Here is an 18410-nt window from a genome sequence, read left to right as displayed (position 1 = left end):
CCCAACCCTTCACAAGAGCACTCTCAAACATAGCTGTGGGCAGGAACCATGGGGACCCCTGGCCCAGGGGCCCCTTCTAGCTGCCCAGAGAATCTTTGGGTGCAAAGACTGGACATTCTCGTGGTCTCCTTGCCTCTGGGGGAGGAAGTGGAAGACCCTCTGATGCGAAATCCCAGGAGGTTGCGAACGCCCCACCCCACCCCACTGCAGGCCACGCCCCTGCCAGGTGTCCAAGGGGCCGCCTGCAAACCCCGCCCCTGCAAACCCTGCCACTGGGCATGGGCACCACGGAACATGCTAGCACGTCCTTGGACCCCAAACCCACTTCCTCTCGTGTCCAGGCCCCAGCCCCTGGCATCCTGAGCTCCACAGCATGGCCCATAAAGGGGGCCCCTGGAAACCCAAAAGCTTTTCCCAAAGCCTAACTCAAGTCCAGCATGCTGCACCCTGGTCCACCCTCTGTGGACAGAAAGAACCGCACTGCTCCCCGGCGGAGCCTCTGACCGCTCACCCCTGCGCATTCCAGGCCTTTGCAAAAGCACAGCGCCCCACCCCCTGCCCTGACCCCAAGCTTCGTTCTCCAGGATTCCACAGTAGAGCCGACTCCCGCCCCCAATCCGCACCCCCAAGCATCACACTGGTGCTTCACTACTCACCCTCCTGTCTCCTGGGTGGGGCCTCGGCCAAGGGGGGCTGGGGCTTGGGCTCCAGCCGGCTCTGCAGCTGAGACATCGGGGTGGGCTCTGAATTCTCCAGGATCTGGGCTGGGACAGGGCAGGCGGGCACCTCAGCTGACTTGGGCACCTGGATCTCCACCCTCTTGGGGACAGCATCAGTGGTGGGGGCGGCGGGCACATCGGGGATCTTGGAGGCGGGGGTCTCCATCCTCCGGTGGGCTGGCTCTGGGGGCTTGACTATGGTGATCTCCGTCCTCCGGGGGGTGGGCTCTGGCGTCTTGTGGCCCAGCGCCTCGGCCCGCTTGAGCCCAAACCGGGATGGCCCAGGGGTGCTGGCGTTCTCCACCTGCTTGGACGAGATGTCAATGGAGAGCTCGGTGCGCCGGGACACGAGCTCGGTCTTGGGGCCCGACAGCTCGACCCTCCGCAGGGCCGCCTTGGGGGATCGCTGGCTGAGGGAGTCTACATAGCGGGCGGCGGGCTCCGAGTTCTTCACGCCCAGGTCCTGGAATTTCTGGGTGGAGCTGGCCACTGTGGCCCGGAGGAGGGGGGTCTGGACCCTCCGGGGTGGCGTGGAGTTGGGCGTCTCGACCTCCTCGACCTCAAAGGACCTCTTCAAGGCTGAAAGACACAGGAGGGTGTGATGAGTGAATGGCTCGGGGACACCCAGCTGCGTCCGTGCACGGAGAACGAACGCCGGGAGGCAGCCGGCGGGGGTGCTGCAGCGCCAGGACCCCCGGGGAAGGCTTGTGCACCCTTCGCCTCTCAGGAAGCAAGGGGGCAGCCCTCCTCTACCAGGGTAGAGGTACCCAGAGGCACCCACAGTCCCATGTCTGGGGGGAAAGAGAAAGGGCTGGAGCCTGGAGGAGACCAGCCCCTCTGTCCTGCTCCTGCCACGGCCACAGCGGGGACCCAGCCACACTTCCTGTCTGGATTCGGGCTCCAGGGGAGCCTCCGACTGCTGTCTTGTCTCGGCTTTCCTTTCTGCCCCCTCACCTCCCCCCGCCAGACACCAGCGGGGCAAACACACCATCACCACCACCCTTAGTGCAGCTCAGAATCATGATGGGAATGACCTCCCTGTATCCGCAACGGCATGAAGAGCCGACAGGTGAAGTAGGCAAGGACCGGGCTCACCGTGCATGTCACAATAACCCTGTGTGGTCAAGAAGGCCACTGCCACCTGGGACCAATGGGAAAACTGAGACCCTGGGGCTGAAGCAGCGTACCCAACACTGGGGTCAGCGAGTGGCAGACCCAGAAGATGCGTCTGCCTGACTCCAAGGCCAAGGTTCTAGGCACATGGTTGTCTAGTTTCTAACAGAATCACAGAGCCCCGGCGCGATCCACCCCGGCCCCCCACCCCACAGATGCCTGCTTGCCCCAGCCAGACTGGGCCCCTGCGGGGTGCTGACCATCTGACTCCCACCCCACCGCCCTCCACCTCCGCCAGGATCTGCTCCCTCCAAGGCAGGGGGGAGGGGCGCTGCCTAAGAATCCGCCATCCACACGGTCCTCGCAGCCGCCACGCTGCAAACAAGAACCAGCTGCTCCCAGTTATCAAGACCAGAGCAGGAAGGGGCCCACGTGGCAGGGACACTCACCGGCTCCTTCCCGCACGCCAGCCCCGAGCAACCCACAGTGGCCCAGACCCCTCGCCTCTCCTCTCCAACCCCAACCCCAACCCCGAGCCCAGGGGTCCAGGGGACCCCACCGTTTCCTCCCCGCCCAGCCTGCAGCTGGTCCCCAGCCCCCAACAACCGCTCTCCAGGACCATTCTTAGCAGCCCCTCCCTCCCGGCTCTCTTTCCTCCAAATTCCAACCCAGCCCTCAGAGTCCTCCCAGCAGACAGCACTTCCTTCAGAAGAGGCTTGGCAGGGGGCTGGGTGGGCAGGTGGCCGGAGCGTGCGATCTTAGCCCTGGGGCGGCGGACGTGCGGGAGGCCTGTTCCCTGGATGGGGAAGCCCAAGCGCCCCAGAGGCCCAGCAGGGGCTGCACGCGTCTTTGGAGGGAGGAACCCTGGGGGTCAAGGGCGCTGCCATGTCTTGTGCACCCTTGTCTCGGGGACGCGCCTGCTGCCTCCCCAGTGTTCAGGTCCCTGTGGACAGAGCATCGGACTTCACGAGAAATGCCCCCCGGAGGGTTCTGGGGCGTCTCCTGGTCTAGAAGCTGCCGCAAAGTGCCACCGCCGCCACTTTTACAGTCGGACACCGAGATCACTGCAGAGCAAGAGCCGCACATGCCAAAGAAGCCCAAACACCCCGAGGAGAGGTCAGGGGCCCGCCGGACTGGACACAGAGTCCAGGGCTGAGAGCCTGGACCTCCAAGGCACCTGGTCTACCCCCTCCGTCGACAGCACTGTCCAAACTGCCCCTGATGGGTGGCCCCTGTCTGTCTGTGGGCTTCCTGGAGGAGGGCTGCCCCCCTCGGCACAAGCATCTCCAGATGTCCTTGGTGTCGGTTCCCTGGGGCCAAGCTGAGGAACAGAAGGTGGGTGGGGGAGAGCCTTTCCCAGGTCTGCCCAGGGGAACAACAAGGCCCTGACTGGTGACGTAAGAGCCGGCACCAGAGCAACGCCCTCCGGGACTCCGGCACGAGGTCCAGAGGTGGCCCGAACTGGGACCAGCCCCGCCCACGCACAGGTCCCAGGGGACGCTGTTCCTCCCTGGGCCCCCGACACTCCTGCATGTGCCCGGCCCCATCCGCCACCCCACCTCTCTCTCCTCTGCTTTGTCTTCCTCCGAGGCACAGGTCGCTCCTGGTCCTGCCCCATCGGGGGCTTCCTGTCCAGAAATATCAGCTACCTGGCGCGCACTGCCCAACACTGTCCCTCCCCATCAGTCCTTCGTGTCAGGAGGACAGGGACCGTCCCCACCATCAGGGCCGTGGCTGCTCAGCAAATCTCCAGGTTGTTCGCATTGTCCTTGACAGTGTGCGCCATCCCCCTGACAGGCACGCCTCCTCCTCCGAGTGCCCGCAAAGCCAGGCTCACGGACTCCCTCACGGCCGGCCTAGGGCCCCGAGGTTCACACCCCCCACGCCATCTAGGCACGTCAGGACTTCAGGGGTCGTTCCAGGGGCCCCAGCAGCACAGCCTGACACCACAGGCCGTGAGTCAGCTCTCCATCTAAGGCCTCAGGGGCTTCTGCACGGCTGGTTGTGGGCGCATGACTGTGGGCGCCAAGCCCCGGGGAGCCGCCCGAGCAGGGAGGCACCGGGTCTTCGCTCCCTTTTCAGCCTGAGAAGTTCCACTTTTTTCTAAGTCTGCAGTGGGTTGAACAGTGCCCCTCAAAAGATACGTCTCAGTCCTAACCCCCCAAGACCTGGGAACAGGACTTGGAAATAGGGTCTTCACAGACGTACTAAAGGCAAGGACTTGAGATGAGACCATCCTGGATTTAGGGCGGGCTGTGAGCCCCGTGTGTCCTCACAGGGGAAAGGAAAGGAGGTCTGAGACAGGGACACAAAGGACAGGCCATATGGGGACGGACTCAGAGGCGGAGATGCAGTCACAAGGCCAGGCGTGCTGGGGGCCACCGGAGCTGGGATGGGCCGGCCAGGGTTCCTCGCTCGAGCTTCCGGAGCAAGAGCCGGCTGAGGCCTTGGTTGTGGACACTCCAGACATGGGAGGGAATCAGGTTCTGCTGTGAAAGCCACACTGGACGTGGCGACTGGCCGCGGCAGCCCCGGGCATCAGCACGGGGACCGTCAGAAGGACGAAGCCACTCGGCTACGACTGTCAGGAGCCCTCCCGGCCGGGGCCACCTCACTCTACACCCCGGCCCCTGTCCAGTCCCAAGCACACTCCCGGGACTCACAGAGCCCAGGTGGGCAGAGAGGCTGTCGGGGGACTGGCACTGCTCCCACTCACACCGGAGCCTCCGGGGACGAAGCGGATCAGTTTCAACAGCAGGCTTTGCAAGGGACGCCTGTGCACAGCTGCCTCCCCACCAAGGGTGTCGTGACAGCGGCGGCACCCAGCTGGGACACATCAGGAAATGGCCTGTCACAAAGCTGGCAGGACAGGGTCCCCCGGCACCCCCTCCCCCATCAGAGTCCTGCAAACACACAGCCACCCTCCCCCACGGGGGTCACCGAGTGTAACTGGCTCGTGTTCCTCATCCTCCCCGTCCGTCCCTGCAGAGGCCGAGGCAGCCAAGGGGTGTCCAGGCGCGGCCACGGAAGCCAGCAAGTCGCTTTGCATATTCGAGACCTCTCTGGGACCGCACTGGGCAGTGCGGTGGGGACCAGCACCGGCTGCCACCCAGCTGGGTCTGCAGGATGTCACTGCTGCCGGAGGGCAGGCCAGAGAGCACAGGTGAGCAGGACAAAGTGGACTCCCAGACACCAGACAAGTGACCTCCGGGGCCTCTGGGGGAGAGAAATACTGCAGGAGGTCCCCCCTCTGCTACCCCATTTCTGAAACACAGATGCCGCTTCTCCCCCCAAAGCCAGGCACAAACCTCGCCTGCTCCCCAAAGCCCTCTGCAGCTGCCCCAAGAGCCCGAGGACCCTTCGAGCACTTTGGCCCTGGCTGCACACTTCCCCCACAGAGATAATCAGAAGAACAGAAAGATTTACTGCGCAAGGACGTCTGCATCACCATCGAAACAGCAAACACTGGAAACGATTTGGGTTCACACCGATTTCCCAAACCCGCATGCCGAAGTCCTGCTCAGGCATCGAAATCACGGTTTTGAAGACGCGCAATGCTGTGACTATGCAGTAAAAGTAGCAGAATACAACACGCATGTGGGCAGAGGTCCTGGTCTTTTCAAACATACGTGCAGAGCGCATGCACTTGCACTGAAAACACCCGTCTCTGGTGGAACCCCGTGGGGTGGGTGGGGCCTGGCTGAGAGCAGGGGCTGTGGATACCTGTGCCTGGCGCTGATCCCCCCAAAGTCCAGCCCTCCCCGTCTAACCTACGCTCGGCCGCCTCCCCAGATGCAAACCTCCCGCCCGCCCTGCCCTTGGGGGTCGAGCGAGGCGGCCGGCCTGGATCTGGGCCTGTTTAAGGAGGAATGTGCCTGTGCACAAGGGGCTATTGTGAAGGTCCTGCTCTGACTGCGGGTGGCCAGCAAACCTCTCCCCACTCCCGGAACACTTCCTGGTGCACGCGGGGGGCCTGGGGCGGGGACACCGGGCAAGCCACAGAGCCCTGCTCCAGTTGGGACACATGTCAGAAAATGAAATGCCGGAGATGAGGTCGGAACGAGCCCACGTGCAGCTCCCGAGAGGTGGTGGGGGCCCAGGGTAGGCAGAGTGGGGTCCAGTGTTTGAACAGGGAAGGCGGAAGGCACACCAGGTGGTGACCCTGCGGAAGTTCATACGTTGTGAAGAAATCGGTGTTGGTGCAACTAGCGCCCACATGTGTGCACTTGTGTGTGCATGTGTGTGCACGAGGTACCCCCACACAGACGGCTGTGTCTGCCACGCCCGCAAGCAGTGTCTGCCCCAGGGCCTCTCTGGGTGGCCGCCCGGTGCCCTAGGCGGGGCGACAGGGCACAGGGGGTAACACTGCTCCCCACCCCAGTAACTCTCGGGCAGTAACTAGAGGGTCAACACCCCCAGCCCACCCCGGGGGGACACCTCTGGGATGCACAGGGCCGAGCTCCAGCCGCCCACGGCCATCACACTGTGACACGCTTGGTGATGTACCTCACAGGCCACCCCCTCCCTGTCTCTCACTCAGGGACCACAGGGACCCCGGCACCTGAATCTTTGCTGGGGGACCAGCAGAGGAGGGAGTGGCTCAGGGGGCAGGTAGGAGAGGAAGATCCCACATAGAGGAGGATGCAGACAGGGAAAGTGGGGGCAGGGGTCCCCAGGAAGCAAAACAGTCCAGAAGGAGGGGCTTAAAAGCAGCCGCGGGGGCTGCTGCACCTGCACAGGGAAGTCGGGGAGCAGCTGAGCTGGCTGGTGGGGCTTCCCGCGGAAAAGCACATTTGTTTAAGGACACAGGCCAAATCCATATAAAGGAAGAGAGGATGAAGGCTGCCGCCCCCACGGCTCAAATGCAAAATCCTCCCTCCCGAGGCCACACGAGGCCAGACACAGCCTAAGGGCCATGTCTGATGCCAGTCCCCTCTGCCCACACAGCCCGGGGCTCATCTGCACACAGGACTGGCTGAAGGCAGCCTGGGCTTGCGAGCAGTGTGCGCAAAGCCCTGCTCCGGGGCCCTCCAGACAGACGGAGGCCAGCCTCCCGTCACCTGGCACAGTCTCACCAAGGGTCTGGCTTGCCCCCCCCACCCAGAAAAAGAGGAGCCAGTGGCATTCCTGAGCCTCACCTGGAGGTCTCTACGCCCAGGGGAGTCACCCCCCCCCTTATTTTGATGATTATCTTTGGTTTTGGGGATTAGGAGGAGCGGCCTTCTCCACAGCCCGGGAGACACAGGCACTCCAACGGCCTCTTCTGCTCACCGCAGCCCCCCCTGGTCCCTGGCCCTGGCCCCCAGCCCCCAGGCTCTGGATGGGCGAATGTGAGAAGGAGGGGCCCCGGTGAACCTGTGGGGCCAAGGGAAACGTGCCCCCCCCCCAGGCTGCAGGAGGGCCTGTGCCGCTCTCCAAAGAGGGGCCCTCCACCCACCCGCAGGTGCAGCAGCCCTTCCCCGCCGGCGACACGTCCAGGCAGAAGGTGAGTGTGAAGGCTGGGAGTGGAGACCGGTGACCTGTGGTCCCCGCCAGGGGCGGGACATCCAGCTGGGGGCGGGAAGCCCAGAGTGGCTGCGATCAGCAGCTGCCCTCGGTACCCCAATCTTATCTCACTCCCCAAATCCATCATCTAACTTTCTCCCTGGACAAGCGAGGACACATATGGAACCAGCCCCAGCTCCCAAGCAGCACCCCGCCCCGGCTTGCCACGCCATCTGGCCTGCTGGGAATGGCAGGTCCTGCCGGCTCCGCCACGGCAGCTTCCAGAACCTGCTCTGCGGCCTGCAGGACGCTGGCCGAACTGTGGCCCCCAAAATGCTAGGTTTAAGCTTCAATCCTGGAACCTACGAAAACCGCCTTCTTCGGGAAAAGGGGCTTTGCAGGTGGGATTAAGGTAAGGATCTGGACACGAGACTGTCCTGCAGGAGGGTGGGCCCTGCCTCCGAGGACACGGTTCCCAGGGAGATAGCCCAGGGGAGGAGGCCGCTGGCGACGGAACAGAGACCGGATGGACGCGATGACCTGCCAAGGACCACCCAGGATCGAGGTTGGAGCCCCCAGAGCAGGAGACACGCCTGGAACAGGCTCTGCCGCGGAGCCCTGGGGACTCGCCACCCCGGGCTCCGTGAGGCCTCGGTTTCCACTGTCTGAAGCCCCCCCTGGCCCCCCACCCCCGTGTGCGGCGCTCTGTTCCATCAGCCCGAGAACATTAATGCACCGGCAGAACACAGACTAGAGGGCAGGTCTGCGTTCGACTTCCTCAGCCTCCTGTGGACCCCGAAGCCACTTCCTGCTGTGATTCACCAGTGCTGACAAGGGTGCCCTGGGATGAACTTGGCCTGGCAGGAAGAAGCCTGCCCTGTCCGCCCACGTCGGCCCCCCGCCCACCCTGGCTCTCCACAGTGGGCCCAGGGCCCCTTTCTGCCGCTTGCTCCCCCCACTGGCTTCAGAGCTGCCCCTCTGTCCACCTGGGGCAAGGGACCCTCATGTGGGCCCACCAACTGTCGTTATTCGGGGCACCCTTCTCCCCCCCAAGAGCGTCCCAATTGGGGCCCTAAGTTACCGGGTCGCCCCACCACCAGCGGGTTCATCCCTGCTGTCGGCCCCCACACCAGAGCGGGGTCTTGGGGGAGCCACCTCCAGGTGAAGACTTTTGCTGCAAATCTGTCTGCAAGCAGGGTGCAGCCTGGGCCTCAACCAGCACGGGAGGGAGCTGCTTCCTGCGTCTGAGGCCCCTGCGTGGAAAGCCCCACACCTCACAGGGCAACCTGGGGGGGGGGGGCAGATGGCCCCTGCGCCGGCTCCCGCCCCCTGCTCCTGCCACCAGGTCATGCCCCTGGCCCTGGGGACACCAGGCCGTTCCAGGGAGACTTGAAATTGACCTGAGGTGCTGGACTCCCTTTCCTCCTGACTAAATTAAAGTGACGGGGACATGAGCACATTGGGGAGAACGTGTTTTGGGCCAGTCTTACCATCCCCCCCCCCAGTCCGCCACTCCAAGGCTGGCTCTCTTTCCCGCTGAGAGAACAGCGCTGAGCAGCAGGGCTCAGAGGCAGGGGGATGAGGGGCGGTTTCCTGCCTGGGGCGGGACGAGGGCCCAGACCAAGACCTCAGTGGGAGGCAGGTGAGGAAGAGGCTGAGGTACAGCAAGCAGGGCTGGGGGCGAGCAGGGGACAGATGACCTTTCAGGCCTCTGTGGGGTGGCTCAAAGGTTCCCTGATCAATGGCAGCCCCTCCCTGCACCAAGGGTCCCCCTCATCTCCTTTCCACCTGCTCCACCCGCCACCCCCCAAACATACCTTCTCCCCAACCCGCAGGCTGGTGAGTGCTGCTCCCTGAGAGCATCCCGCTGCCCGCCCCCCCCGGCCCACGGAGCCGGAACCATCCAGAACCATCCACAAGCTCCGTTCATAAAAGAGACGCTGCAGACAAATTCTTCCTCCTTTGGCCCTCAGGCCCCTGAGCTGGGTGCAGCGGGACCGGAGAGCCTGGGGAAGGTGCCAGCCAGGCCTGTGGTCAGTGGCTCTATTCTCAGCGCAATGACCATGCACAGGGCAGCGGACACGGCCCGTCCGCCAGGGAGGCAGAGCTACCACTCCACCCTCTTCTCCCACTGACCTCCGGGGGACAGGGAAAAAGTGCTGTAAGAATGCAAAAAACCCCCCTAACACCAGGGGCCACCTGGCCCAGGTGGAACCCTCCCTTAATCATGCCGCTTGCCTCGGGACACCAGAGGGGCAGATGGAACAGACTCTCTGTGTTGTGGCCTGGGGGCGGACAGCAGGTGGGTGCTGCCCAAGCCAACGTGAGCTACGGCCTAATTACAGGGGACGGTGACCCCGGGGAGCAGAGTTCAGGCTTCCGTCAGAGCGGCACCCGGGAGTCCAGCTGCGCCCCACGCCTCCCGAGGAATGCCATGGCGGGGGTGCTGGGGGGCGGCTCACAGCAGCGGGACCCACAACTGGCCAAACTGGTGGGGGGGGCGGAGCCTCAGTGATTGCAAGGCCCTGCAGGTGCTGTGATTGGCTTACGTCTAACTCAGGTTCTACAGACCCTGAGGGTCTGGACCTGCTTCTGTTCTCAGTGGCAGGAGGGGTTTGGCCAAGGAGGGGGTGCACAGAAATCTGAGAGGCGAAGCTGGACACAGGATTCCAGAAGGTGTCCCAGAGCCCAGCGACGCCTCCCCCCGGAGGGGCGCCCAGCTGTTCCAAAGAGCCCCAGCTGGGGGGCTAAGGGAGGGCTCCTCTGGCCAGAGCCCTTCTGGGGCTCTCGCCAGGAAGCTCATGTGAAGTTCATGTGGCTCACGTGACCGCCTCAGCCTGGACAGAACACCTTGGAACCTAAACCAAACCTGCCTGGCCTCTCGGCGGCTGGGGTGGATTGTGAGGTCCCCACGCTGCAGCCCAACAGGCTTTCCAGAGCCACATGGGCCATGACCAGCAGGGACAGAGGAGCCAAGTCGGAGTGCAGGGGACAGCCTGCCTCGAGGGAAGGTGAGCTCTGGACACGGGGCCCCAGGGGTCAGGCAGGGCAGGAGGTGACAGCAATGTGTCCACAGCAAGGACGGGTTTGACTCCAGGGCCTGCTGGTGAACTCGCCCAGAGCAAGCTTCAGGGGCAGCGCCCCACCCACGCTGGGGCCTGGACCCTTGTCCAGATGCAGGACGGGGCAGGCACGCAGATGAGGCAGCCACGGAGGCCAGGAGACCAGTGACCCCTCCAAGTATGCCACAGGGACGCCCACGCCTGGTCTCCCCACCACTCGCCCCAGGCCTTGAGCACTCTGCAGCAGACCGATGAGTGGCCCCCAAAAGATACGCCTCCATCCTGACTCCCAGAACCTGAGAATGCACCCTCACTGGGAAATCGGGTCTTTGCAGACGTGATTAAGAACCTTGAGCGGAGACCATCCTGGATTTAGGGTGGGTGTCCTTACAGGAAAACAGAGCAGGAGAACACGGGGAGAAGGCACCTGGAGAGAGAGGCAGAGACTGGAGGGACGTGTTGTGAGCCAGGGATCACCAAGCATGGACAGCCGCCCACTACGGGCAGGAGAGAGACGGAACAGACTGCCCCCCCCCCCCGAGCCTCCAGCAGGAACCCACGCTGCTGACGCTGTGATATTGGATGCTGGGCCTGCGGACCCAGACTTTAAGCCCCCCAGTTTGCAGTGCTCAGGTGCGGTGGCCATGGGAAAGCCCGCCGCTCCCTGACTCCCTGCTGACCCAGCCTCCTCTCTGCCCCCAAAGCCCCCCACCCCTTGTGCCTCGACGGTGCCCCCTGAACTGACCGCACACACCGGTTCTACCTCCCAGGAACCGTCACAGCTTCCAGACAGAAACCTACGTATCCTTTCCTCTTTCCAGGTTTGTTCTTTGGGCCTCTGAGTGCTTGTCTGCACTTTTAGGAAAAAGCCCTCCCAACACACGTAGTGGACCCTGCCGCTGGGGAGGGTGGGCACCGGGCCCCGGCACCCTCGGTCGGGGTGACTGGACTTCGCTGGGACCCTGTAAGGCACCTTCCCTGCTGTTCTCTCCAAGAGCAGCAAGGCCTTTGGGGCGGCTGGTGTGTGGCCTTTTGGCCACCTACCTGCTGGACTGCAGGCAGACAGATAAACTACCACCCCCTTCAGGACCGTGTCTCATAAACATAGGACCCCTCATTTCAGCTTACAGCCCCCCATAGGAAAGGGAGGAATGAGAGCTGTTTGCAATGAAGTGCAAACCCCTCCGCGCCAGAGCCCCTGGGAGACCCACCCCGCCCCTGCTGCCCCGCACCCCAACTCAGCCCAGTCCCCTCCGACATGCCTGCCAGCCACACAGGCCCAGGGGGCCAGTCCCCATGTCCCACCTTGTGAAGCCCCGAGGCAGCCAGGCCCTTCCAGGCCACCAGCTGCCGGGCACAGGGGGCAGGGAGAGGACCAAGCCCCGCCACCCAGACACCGCCAGGGTCCCCACCCACCCAGCCCCCAGGCCCCTCTACAGGCAGTGCTGGGGCCGAAGAGAGGCAGAGCCTGCAGCAAAGGAGGCTGCGGGCAGGGGACCTGCTTTAACTAAAAATGGAGAGTTTTTGTCAAGTTGTCCTCAGCAGAACTGCTCAGCGTGGGAGGGCTGGGGAAGCTCTGCAGATGGCCGAGCTGCGGGGGCGGCTGGGGCGAGGCTTGGAACTGTCACAAGGGCCACCTACGCCCCACTGAGCCAGGCAGAGGGCCCGTGGCCTCAGGCTCCTGGGGAAGTCCAGGAGAGGCTGGACTGACAGGTCTTTGCAGCGCGGACAACAGGGCCGTTCTAAGGTCTGCTGCCGGCTCCACGCTTCTCCCTTTGGTCCCAAAACAACTGGGTCCGGCAACCCCAGCCCCCAGCAGAGCTGTGGGGCAGGCCAGGGCGGGCCAGGGCAGGCCAGCCTGCCCCCGTCCTGGGCAGAGGTCAGGGACCTGGGCTCTGGTCACATTCCTCCCTGGCCAAAAATGCAGCCGCTGGCAGGGCCTGCAGACGGGGCTCCCAGCAGCCTTCATTCCACTCTGCACCCCAACTGGGAGCTGAAAATGCCAGCAGGGACCCCGCAGACTGGGTTGGGTGTGCTGTCTTTCTTGTGGACAATGAACTTTCAAAAATAATCATTTATTATTGCTCTTCGGATTCTAAAAGCGACTGACCTGCAATGAAGAGAATTTACAAAACACGGAGAAAGCCTGGGGCGGGGTGGAGGCGGGGAGCATCTCTGGGCCCAGGACCCAGCCCCCACCGTCCCTCATCCCTCCAGCCCTGTGGCTGTGGACAGGCCCTCCCTGCATTTGTAAACAAATTCGCAGGCTCCTCTCTCGGGGGCAGCAGCTCCACAGTGCACCCATGATCCCTAAGTTCCCGGTGGTTCTGAAGTTCTGGCTCCAGATGGTTCTCAGCTCTGGCTGTTGACCAGAACCATCCCTGGAGTTGGGTTGAACTAGGCTGCCCGCCCCTCCCTGCCTTCGGAGAATCTGGTTCTGGAGGGCTGGGGGGGCCGCCCCCGGCAGCTGGGGCGTGTCCAAGGGGCAGTGGTGGGAATCCCTGCCCTCCCACTGCCCTACCTCAGGCTCACACGCCTGGTCCCCACCCCACCCCCTCCTGAGAATCCTGGAAGAAGACGACCAAAAGTGCAGGCCATGCTGGGGACAGCCCTGGCCAGGGACCTTGGAGCAGCCAGCTCCGCAGCCCCGCCACCCTCACCTTCTGCGGAGGCACCCTAGGTCAAGGTCAACAGCCAGCCTCTGCTGCCTCCCTCAGCTCCCAGGTCAGCCCCACACCGGAAGGACACACTGGACAAGGCTAGGGGCGGAGGCCCATGGGATGAGGGGGGGTGTGGGTCACAAGGTCCCCAAACCTGGCCCAGGCCCACGCTGTGTTCACATCGGCAGAGAAGGTCCAAGCAGCCCAGAGACTCCACGGAAAGGCACACGGAACTCGCCTGCCACAGGAACGGGCAGGACAGGGGTGCGGGCTGGCATCCGGGAACCCTGACAGTGCCCCCACCAGCCCCCCTGCCACCGCTGGCATCTCCTCACTCCTCCCAAGGGCAGGAGCAAGGCTTGTTCAAGTTCATCCCTGCTACGGACGGAGAGTTTGGGTGCCCACAAGTTCCTACACTGAATCCTGACCCCCAGTGCCATCGTGAAGGAGGTGGGGCTGTTGGGAGGGGCTCAGGACAGGAGGGAGGAGCCCTCACAAATGGGTCAGTGCCCTTACGAAAGGGACCCCTCTGCCCTGTGAGGACACAGCACGAAGACGGCAGGTACCAGCCCTCACCAGACACCAAGCTGCCAACTCCTTGATCTTGAACTTCTGGCCTCCAGACCTGAGATCTCAGTGTCTGGTGCTTAGGCCTCTCAGTGGAAGGCATCTTGTTTCCGCGGCCCAAGCAGATGAAACAGGCCCCTTCCCCACGAGGGCCTGGGACGCCGCCCGGCCCGCCCTGCTCATCTAAACAGTGTTCTCGGGGCTGGATCTCGACTAGTCAGCATTTAGTGAGTGCTCTGCAGGGGCTGGGCCCTGTTCTAAGGGCTTGTATTACATTAGCATGTTCAGTTGCCATGACCACCTGAAAACAGTGTTTACTCACATCCCCATTTTACAGATGGGAAACCAAGGCAGAAAAGCTAATGACTCACCCAAGGTCACAGTGTGGGCGAGGGTGGCGCCGGATCTGAGCCAGCACGCTCGACCGTGGCCCCAGGCGGCCTCCGACTCCCAGCTGGGCCCCTAAAAGCTATAGCTAAACTCGGAAGCAGAGAGCAGACCAGCGCGCCAGTTCATACCCGCCCCCCCAAACTCCCAGCCACCCTGCAAACTGAGCTGTTTGCAGACACGATCATCAGGTGGGGACAGAAGCAGCCCCCACCAGAGCCCCCAGCCCCACCCCTGACAAGCAGACTGAGACTCCCCTCACAGCCAGGCAGGGTCACCCAGTCTGAGGCGGTGCCGGGAAGGGCTGAGGCAGGGCTCTGCAGCAGGGGGTGATGGACGGTGCAGGTGCTGGGCCAGGAGGACCTTGGTCTGCCTTCCAGTGCGGCCTCGGGCCAGCTGTGGCCTGTGTGAGCCTAGTACCCTGGCCACCTTGCTGGCCTCCGGAGGCCAAAGTGCCCAGCTCAGCGCCTGGCACACAGTAGGTGCTCAGCAAAGGAGAGAGTCATGAAAAAGAAGAACAAGCTTGGTCAGAGGAAGTGCCTGGGAGTGAGGGGGGAGCAGCTGGGAGGGCCTGGACTTGGGTCAGAGAAGAAGAATGTGGGGGGGGGGCGGGGGGAGGATGGCCAGAGGCCGACAGCTGGCTGTGGGACAGCTGAGCGCTGGGCCTGGCTTCGTCACTTAAATGTTAGGAGAGATGTAAACATATGAGTCCCTCCCCAGGGTCCCCATTGCTCCTTCTGCCCCAACATGGGGATTCCCCAGCCAGGACCTGGGATGGGGGCAGCAACCCAGCAGGGAGGGGACACAGCTCCGCCTCCCGCCTCCGCCCTGCACTGGGCCTCCAAAGGTAGGAATGAATGATCACCTTCCCCCACCTCACGCCCAGGGGGCCCCAGGCCTGCCAAGGGTGTCTTTTATAGTTTAGCAAAAAGCAAAGCAGCCCTTCCTGAGGTTTGCTGGTGGAGGCCAGGGGTCAAGGGAAGACACTCCAAGCCAGCTCCTCCCGGGGCCTCCCCCTGCACCTGGGTTATTCACCACCCAAGCCCCTCCCAGGAGGCAAGATGGAGCCTGGATCCTCTTCGGGTCCCTCACCTAGGCCACAAGCACAGCCCTCTTTCCCCACTTCCTGAGGGGGCCTGGGCCATGTGTGGGCACAACAGGGTCACCCGCACCAAGTACCAGTTGGCGGAAATGGCAAGAGGAGCCAGCCAGCACCACCTGCCTGCAGACCCTGCCAGTAAACTCCTGCCAGGACTCTGCTTAGGTGCCCGGACCTCCAGGAAGCCCTGCTCTGCCTAACGCTATCCTGGGCTCCTGCCCGGACCCCCAGGACCACCAAGAGCTGTTGAATGAACAGGTGAACCCACTGCCTCTCCTGCCTCACGATCCCCCTGGCCCAGGGGCAGTCGGCCCCAGCACCAGAACCGAAGGAAAAACCCAAACCCAGCCGCCTCCCCGACACTTTCAATGGGGGACAGGCAGGGGCAGCACAGAAGGCTGGTTTGTGTGCCTTCACTGCAGCCAACAGCCATCTGCAGGGGACAGCGGGCAGGGGCCTGGCCTCTCAGGGAAGCGCCTGCGAGCACAGGATGAGACCCTGGCTGGGAGACCTCGGAGATCCACGAGGCCACTGGCCTTGCACGGTCGCGCCACCAGCATCTCCAGCCCCCCGGGGGTGCCTGGTGGGGGTGACAGCAGAGGCCTGGCCCTACCTACGCCAGGCTCTCTTCCCGCCAAAAAGAAAGACGAGAAGGGTCCCTCAGTGTACCTCCCACAGGCAGAGTGGGGGCTGTCAGTGGCCCAGGGGGCCCCCTTCCTCGCTCCTGGAGGACTCTCAGCTCTGGCTACCCGCGAGGAGGTGCACAGACCCCCCACCCTGCCCTGGGGACAGTGGGAAGCCCAGCAGCAAAGATGGCCATCATAGGTAGCCCTGCCCCGCACCTACAGGGCAGGGAGAGGCTGTGGGGGCAGAGTGGGGGGGCGGACCAAAATCAGAATCACAGAGTCAGGAGAAAACCTGACACCAGCTGCCCAGGGCTGGGAGCTCCAACCCCCCCTTGTAGATGGAGGAAAGGGGAAGCAGCCTGTTGAATGGGAGAGGGGACACCGGCCCCCAGGGATCCCCCCACTTGGTCAGAATAAGACCAGGCCGCACAGCAGACCAGCTGCTCCCGTACCCTGTACCCTGCAGGAGCAGGCCTGTGGCCCTGGGGGGACCCTCACCCCATCTGCACCCAGGGAACCACCGTCGTGGAACCCCCACTCAGATGGTCCCCTCGATGCTGCAGCCCCAGGAAAGGAATGGAGGCTGGTGGGGGGGGGACCCAGGGCCTGCCTCCCCTCCCCCACCAGGCTCCCAGGACACTACTCCATGTGTTTGACCTGGCCTTGGGGACAGGGACACAGGAACCTACAAGCCATGTGTGGGGAGGGCACACTAATGAGTTTGAGGCCAGGCCCCTTGGTTTTCTGGATTTTGCAACGGTGGCCAGCACTAGCTTCCCCAGCCGGCCCCGAGGCCTGGGGGAGATGGGGCCAGGGACTGCAGGGACCTCAGGGACATGGGAACAAGACTGGACACGGACAAGCACGAGGAAGAAAGAGGCAGGTCAGAGCCTGACCCCAGGCCTCTGCCTGCCCTGCAGCCTCCTCTTCTCGCCCAGCTCTAGACAGGGCGCAGGGTGGGCTGGCTGTGCGCATCTTCCCCCGCCCCGCCCCCATCAAGGCCCTCCTCTAGTCCCTCCCCCTAAATTTCTGGACATTGGCAGCACTTAGAAAATGACAACAAACTGGGAGTTTCTAGGACGTGCCCTGGCCCAGGCAAGGGTGGAGGCCGGGGCTCCATCCAGACCAAACCAAACACCCCGAGCCCAGAAATGCCCCCGGGGGGCCAGCGGCGTCTGGGGGCCGAGAAACCTCAAGTCCTCGGGCCTCTGGGACAGGGCTCCAGGGAGACGGTTAGGCTCGCACGCAACTCGGAGAGCCTCCAAATTTGGGAAAAAACCGAGAGAGCTTTGGAAAGAAAGCCACCGTCCGACCGTTCTTCCTCAGTGGCTTTGCCAAGTGAGGCCTAGGCGCTCCTTTCCTGGCGGGGTTTCTGGGATGAATCAAAAAGAGAGAGCCCTCCTGGGGTGCAGTTTCCCCCAGAGCCCCCCACCCCACCTCTCCACAGGCACCACCACGTCTTGGAGGGTCTGCCGCACATGGCCCTCTGTCCGGTCACAGCACAGCACAGTTCTGCCCTCAGGGGGTCTCCAAACCAGAGGGAAGCGCCCGCTCTGGCCTGGCGGTGAGGTGAGCTCCTAGGTTTGAAGGCCAACACAGATCCCCTGAACCTGGCCCCAGGGGCCCCACAGCAGGCCCAGTGCTCCGGTCTGTACCCCAGGGGGCTCAGCAGCAGTGCCCACCCACCCTAGGGGGAACCAAGGGCAGGGGAACCAAGGGCGGGGGAACCAAGGGCGGGGGAATTCATCTGGGGAACCAAGTGGGAGGCTTGACCTCTGTGACCTCCCCTGATCTCTGGGTCTGCAAGGAGGAAAAGCAGGAGGGACCCTGCTCTGCTCAGCCAGCACGGGGGGGGGGGCCTACGGCCTCCCAGCAGGTACGTGGAGGCCACAGTGAGCAGGCGGAGAAGCCCCTGACCCTACAGAGCAAGCACACCCTCTACACGTCCATACTTCCCCTGGTGACCCTCCACGATGAGGGGCCAGCAGGGCACCCTCCCCCACAGACACAGCCTAGGCAAGCGCCCACCATGTGCCAGCACCATGCCTGCTGCTGGCCCAGGGGCAACAACTCTGGTGGGCTTGTTTTCCAGGCACAAGGGCCCCTGCCGCGGACCCTGGTGTGTGCGGACCCTGGTGTGTGCCAGGCTCCCATGCCCTGGAGGGCCAGGGCCGCCGCACTCACTGGTCCCCGTGGACGTGAGAGACACACATGCCTCTCCCCTGGCCAGAGACGAGACCGCTGTCCTCACTGGGCACCTGGCTCCACACCTGCACAATCAGGGCCTGCACAGGCTGCTGGACAGGCTGGACACCCTCCTGGACACTGGTTTCCTGTCCCAGACACCGGCCCCCCACCCTGCCTTTCAGGAAGGCGGAGGGCCAGCAGAACCTCCAGCAGGAGGCCTGACTGCACCCCTGTCCTCACAGTCCAGTCGCCCAGCACGAGCCCACATCACTGTCCCCACATGGCCCTGTAGGTAGGCCTGTGGTCCACCCACCTGTGATGCCCTGGCATGCAGGGGATGGTAGAGAAGGCTGGTCAACGTCCCCCGAGAAGGACCCCCAGGACCCCAGCCTCCTCTGTGATGGGAAGAACCCTGCCCCTAGGGGATCGCAGGCCCCTGCCTGGGCCTTTGCACTCCAGCCACCCCCCTGACCCGGACATTCAGGAGCCCAGGCCCACCTGTCCCT

The 18410-nt window shown here is 63.7% G+C and overlaps 1 protein-coding gene across 3 annotated transcripts in view; it reads right to left on the bottom strand.

The window, feature by feature from the left end:
* Positions 1-18410, bottom strand: part of SEPTIN9 (septin 9) — a 125442-nt gene that overhangs the window by 56718 nt on the left and 50314 nt on the right. For all 3 annotated transcript variants that reach the window (XM_037157948.2, XM_037157950.2, XM_037157949.2), the window contains one exon: positions 657-1298. In XM_037157948.2, coding sequence (XP_037013843.2) covers positions 657-1298 — 642 coding nt within the window. The remainder of the gene's footprint in view (positions 1-656; positions 1299-18410) is intronic.

The sequence above is a fragment of the Artibeus jamaicensis genome, unplaced genomic scaffold (assembly GCF_021234435.1).
Source record: "Artibeus jamaicensis isolate MK-2021 breed Jamaican fruit bat unplaced genomic scaffold, CSHL_Jam_final contig_2259, whole genome shotgun sequence".
Classification (NCBI taxonomy): Eukaryota; Metazoa; Chordata; class Mammalia; order Chiroptera; family Phyllostomidae; genus Artibeus; species Artibeus jamaicensis.
This window is presented reverse-complemented; position numbering and strand designations above follow the sequence as displayed.